This window comes from Heptranchias perlo, chromosome 4, assembly GCF_035084215.1.
Source record: "Heptranchias perlo isolate sHepPer1 chromosome 4, sHepPer1.hap1, whole genome shotgun sequence".
NCBI classification, from domain to species: domain Eukaryota; kingdom Metazoa; phylum Chordata; class Chondrichthyes; order Hexanchiformes; family Hexanchidae; genus Heptranchias; species Heptranchias perlo.
In genome coordinates, this window is record NC_090328.1 from 116,146,035 (window position 1) to 116,152,034 (window position 6,000).

Consider the following 6,000-nt stretch of genomic DNA (forward strand, 5'->3'; position numbering starts at 1 on the left):
AACCATCTTCAGCTGCTTCATCAATGACCTTCCGTCCATCATAAGATCAGAAATGGGGATGTTCACTGACAATTGTACAGTGTTCAGTTTCATTTGCAACCCCTCAGATAATGAAGCAGTGTGTGCCCGCATGCAGCAAGACCTGAACAGCAACCTGGCTTGGGCTGATAAGTGGCAAGTAATATTCATGCCACACAAGTGCCAGGCAATGACCATCTCCAACAAGAGAGAGTCTAACCACCTCCCCTTGACATTCAACGGCATTACCATTGCCGAATCCTCCACCATCAACATCCTGGGGGTCATCATTGACCAGAAACTTAACTGGACCAGCCACATAAATACTGTGGCTACAAGAGCAGGTCAGAGGCTGGATATTCTGCAGCGAGTGACTCACCTCCTGACTCCCTAAAGCCTTTCCACCATCTACAAGGCACAAGTCAGGAGTGTGATGGAATACTCTCCACTTGCCTGGATGAATGCAGCTCCAACAACACTCAAGAAGCTCGACACCATCCAGGACAAAGCAGCCCACTTGATTGGCACCCCATCCACCACCCTAAACATTCACTTCCCTTCACCACCGGCGCACCATGGCTGCAGTGTGTACCATCCACAGTATGCACTGCAGCAACTACCAAACCTGCGACCTCTACCACCTCGAAGGACATGGGCAGCAGGCGCATGGGAACAACATCACCTGCACGTACCCCTCCTGGAACTCCCTACCTAACAGCACTGTGGGAGAACCTTCACTACAGCGGTTCAAGAAGGCGGCTCACCACCACCACCTTCTCAAGGGCAATTAGGGATGGGCAATAAATGCTGGCCTTGCCAGCAACGCCGACATCCCATGAACGAATTTTAAAAAAACACTTCAAAAGTACTTAATTGTAAAGCGCTTTGGGACGTCCTGAATTTGAGAAAGACGCGATATAAATGCAAGTCTTTCTTTTTCAAGTATGCCTCCATTGTCCTGGTTGTACAACAGAAGATAGGACCCCTGGCCCTATGTCCAGTACCAATGGTGTATGCGTGGCCAATTTGTACCTGAAAATTGCGTCTAGGTCCCACAACCGACGCTGGACCCCGATTTAAATATTTTAATAAGGCCCACGCCTGTTTTGGGCTGGACCGCTGCCCGCACATTTCAAGACCGCTCGAAAATTGAGTCGGGGAGGCCTCAGGCAGAGAGTGGGCAGTACGTTTCTCTTTTTAATTTTCATCTGCCCATCGCCTCATTTTCTCAGCGTGAAGGGGGAGATAGGCAGATGAAAATCACCCCCGTGGGGTGTAAATCCGGTGTCGAGGCCCAGGCTGACTCTGAAGTGAAGCAGAGTGAGATTATCTCCAGGGAATCTCACACCTCATTGCTTTGGTGATAGGCCGGTCCTTGACTCCAGACACAGCCTGAGTTTACACTATAACTGCAACATTGGTGCAAAATGAAACTGCTTTGCCCCAATATTATAGTTATAGTGTGAATGCACCCTTAATTTTCACTTACATTTTATTATATTTACTCCTGTTGCATATTGTCTTCAATACAATTTAATCTTTAAATCTTTCTTCCTTGTTTGGTTTTAATTTGCTCTGAGTTCATAAAAGCTTATTTCGACAGTATTATTATTCACAGATGCCTACTTAAATGATAAAATGTTTCTACATAGAATTTTACAGCACAGAAACAGGCCATTCGGCCCAACTGGTCTATGCCGGTGTTTATGCTCCACACGAGCCTCCTCCCACCCCTCTTCATCTCAACCTATCAGCATGTCTTTCTATTCCTTCTCCCACATGTGTTTATCCAGCTTCCACTTAAATGCATCTATGCTATTCGCCTCAACCACTCCTTGTGGTAGCGAGTTCCACATTCTCACCACTCTCTGGGTAAAGAACTTTCTCATGAATTCCTTATTGGATTTATTACCGACTATCTTATATTTATGACCCCTGGTTTTCGATTCCCCCACAAGTGGAAACATCTCTTTCTTAAAAAGGAGAAATTTGCAGGGGTTTGGGGAAACAGCAGGGCAGTGGGTCTAATTGGATAGCTCTTTCAGAGAGCCTGCACAGGCACGATGGGCCGAACGGCCTCCTTCTGTGCCAGATGATTCTTTGATTCTATGTCTACATACTTCTAAATGGTGTTACTTTCTTAACTGTAGTATGTATGCTGAGGATAAGGTTTCATGTATAGTACGCATAGCGATTAAATAGGAGTTTCTTATATTCTAGAACCAACTGTGAGTATCGTCCAAGGAACGTACAGTAACAACGCTCCCTTTGGTCAGGACCCGTACGATCTCCCCAAGAACAGTCATATTCCATGCCACTATGACTTGCTTCCGGTCCGGAACAGTCCTTCGTCATCACAGAAAACAAACGACAACGAATGAGAATACGGGCAGCGCAACTTACTTTTGACGAACAGTCCAGGTTGAACAGCTGGTGATGTCAGAAGAAATCTGACTGATGCATTGTCGTCCCTTCTGGCCGTATTTAGGTGACGATTTAACACCAGAGCTCAACGGAATTGCAGATGAAGAGCGGGGAAATTTGAAGGCCACCACACAACTAAAGAGATCCCCCTTTTTTTCAAAAGTCCTTTTGTTTTATTTTTTTTCCAGCTGTCTCTAAGGACTGACATTAAATCCAATGTCTGGTGTACAGACACATGGAATTATTTGGGCATTCAAGGTTAAATGTGATACCGTGTTACTCACATTGTGAAAAAAATAATGCCAGTGAAGAATTTAATTGCCCCAACACTTTCCAGAAAGAAGGTGCTTCTAAACATGTCATCTTACAACCATGTCATGCCTTAAATCCCACAAGTTTTTTTGAATCATTCCATGTATACATTACTAACTCTCGATGATACATATTGATTATCATTTCTTAAAGTAGGTAGCTTAAAAATATTTTAGTTCTTTATATTTTGTATAGAAAAATTTGGCTTAACTGAGCTTATTTTTCAAAAAAGAGGAAAAGGTGTGAACAAGAACAATCAAACGACAACTGTAACGACAACTATAAGCAAAGTGTGAGTGATTGATGAATCCTTACACTTCAGTGAATAAAACGCATACTGTAAATGCAGTCATCGATTTCCAGTGCGTTGTAGCCTGATCCCACATGCCTTTGGGTCTGTGCAGACACAGCCATTTTCTGTTTTTTTCCTTTGCGAGCTTTTGTAAAATAAAAAAAACGCTGTGCTTAAGCTGGTCTTGTGCATCACAAATAAATTTGTAAAGATAGTGGTGATTTTTTTTCAATAACCATCTGCATTATCAAACTTGTTTCTCTGTGGTCTCAATACCTTTACTCTTGCTTTTACATTCTATTCTTGTGTCCTGATTAATGCTTATGTACATTTGTTTCATCGTTACACGAAAGTATTGTTTTTTTTTGGTTAGGATCTAGCCTCAGATCACAGAGCCAGTATCGTTAGTGCTGTTATTGTATAATAAGTTGTACATAGATGTAAACCAGCTTAAATTGACTGACAAGTGGCTCTTGTTTAATGGACTTTAATAACTGTACAGCAAAAAATCTTGCTTTGTCAGTAACATGAATTTGTAAGTGGTGTTGTACTGTAGCTGTATTGCATTGTGATATATTCAGAGAGCCTGCACAGGCACAATGGGCCGAATAGCCTCCTTCTGTGCTGTATCATTCTATAATTCTATGATTAAATATACTGCCCCACAAAGACAGTTTGTTTTACCTGAATGATAACCTTTCTATTACATTATTTATGTTCTTTTTCTCAATCAGTTTAAATCATAACAAAACAATTGAAGTGTATTATTCTTACTCGGTTACCCCAAATGAAAACCAGCATTAAATTTTTTCATCCTTCTTCTGCTTTTTAAGTATTAAATCTGCTGCTTTTTGTGTATAGAGTGTTTGCAACCAGCTTCCTAATAAAAATTACCCTCAAAAGAGTATTTTTTTCTATGTCTCTGTAAGTACAAATATCTTCTTTTAGCTTGGCCATTTCAGTTTTATTTAATGAAAATACAGATCAACCATGATCTAATTGAATGGCGGAACAGGCTTGAGGGGCTGAATGGCCTCCTCCTGTTCCTATGAAACACCGAGACCAAGATACATAGGATTTAATTGTCAAAAGTTTGGGCCCAAAATTCCGAAGACACATGGCGTCAGAGGAACTAAGGGGGTGCCATACTTTGGCCTGTCTTCCGGCCGTGGCCCTGACTGAACCTTTTGTGAATTGCAGGGTCAGCTGATTTTAAACGGTAGAGAGAGGTATGAAGGCTGTCTAACTGCATCTGCCAGGCCTCTCATACACTGGGGTGGGGTGGAAAATAGTGATGGGTCAGGCGTTAGGTCCCAAATAGGCCATGAAGTGAAGGGGGTGGAGTGGGGAAGGGAAATTGGGGGAGTGTGAAAGAGGGGTGGAGAAGGTTGGAGGCTAGAGAACACCCAGAGGAGCAACAGAGACTTGGTGCAGCAGCTGGACAATAAACTTGCTGCTGCTTAAAGGGGCAAAGGCAGCAACGGAGGAGGCAGACAACCTGGATGACGAGGTTGGCAGACGGATTAAAGAAACAAGCAGCAAACTTCACCGAGCCAGACCTGCATGTCCTCGGAACCGAGATACAGAGCAGGAGGGACAGTCTGGAGTTATGGATCAGAGACCTCCCCCCGCCCAAGAATGTGGTGCGCACTTTTGTGGGGAGAAGTGTCTGTGGCAGTGATTGGCATCTCCTTGGCTTTCTTCCCTTTCCGTTTTCACAACCACCTCTTTGGCTCCCCGATGTAGCTCAGCCCTCCGGTAAAGCCCATCGTGAGCCACAGTGTCCCAGCTTGTGGTCTCGATGTTAAAGGTTTTCAAGCCCCTCTTGCAAATGTCTTTAAAGCTGAGCCTAGGTCAGCCCAGCGGACTTGAAGCATCTGCAAGTTCTCCGTACAAGAGATCCTTTAGAATACGCCCATATTCCATCCGATATAGATAACCAAGCGACCGGAGGAATTTGTGTATGAGAAAAGTTACTAGACGGGCAATTTAGCTTCCTCAATTACTTTGGTGTCAGGAACTTTGCCTTCCCACTTGATATTTATATCACAATGGAGACAGTGGATGTGGAAAGAGGTTTCTCTTCTCATGCCTGCTGTAGGTAGCCCGGGTCGCACTGCCATACAGTAGCATATGCTCAGAACGCATATTTGGTAGACCCGTATCTTGGTGTTCAATTTCAATTTCCTATTATTAGTGGAATCATCCATGCCTTTGTTACCTCCAGACTCGACTATTCCAGTGCTCTCCTGGCCGGCCTCCCACCTTGCACCCTCCGTAAACTTGAGCTCATCCAAAACTCTGTTGCCCATATTCTAACTCGCACCAAGTCCCATTCACCCATCACCCCCTGTGCTCGCTGACCTACTTTGGCTCCCGGTCCGGGAAGGTCTCGATTTTAAAATTCTCATCCTTGTTTCCTAATCGTTCCATGGCCTCGCCCCCTCCCTATCTCTGTGACCTCCTCCGGCCCTACAACGCTCCGAGATCTCTGCACTCCTCCAATTCTGGCCTGTTGCACATCCCCGATTGTCATCTCACCACCATTGGCGGCCGTGCCTTCAGCTGCCTAGACCCCACGCTATGTAATTCCCTCCCTAAACCTCTCCACCTCTCTCCTCCTTTAAGACGCTTCATAAAACCTAACTATTTGGCCAAGCTTTTGGTCACCTGTCCTAATATCTCCTTATGTGGCTCGGTGTCAAATTTTGTTTGATAATCACTCCTGTGAAGCGCCTTGGGATGTTTTACTACGTTAAAGGCGTTTTATAAATGCAAGTAGTTGTTGAATCAATATTAAAATGATTAATGGTTAGGTGGCAGAATGAATGTTGGGATAATTTTCCACATGAAAGAAAGAAGTTATATTTATATCGTGCATCTTATATCCTCAGGAAATTCCAAAGCACTTCACAGTTAATGAAGAAGTTTTAAAATGTAGTCACTGTTATGAG

At 43.8% G+C, this 6,000-nt stretch overlaps 1 protein-coding gene across 1 annotated transcript in view; it reads left to right on the forward strand.

Annotated features, from left to right (window-relative positions):
• megf10 (multiple EGF-like-domains 10) overlaps window positions 1–3,735 on the forward strand; it is a 154,853-nt gene extending 151,118 nt beyond the window's left edge. Inside the window, exon 25 of the mRNA XM_067983501.1 lies at window positions 2,239–3,735. Within this exon, the coding sequence (XP_067839602.1) occupies window positions 2,239–2,399 (161 nt within the window). The 3' untranslated portion in view covers window positions 2,400–3,735. The remainder of the gene's footprint in view (window positions 1–2,238) is intronic.
• The last annotated feature ends 2,265 nt before the right edge of the window (window positions 3,736–6,000 follow it).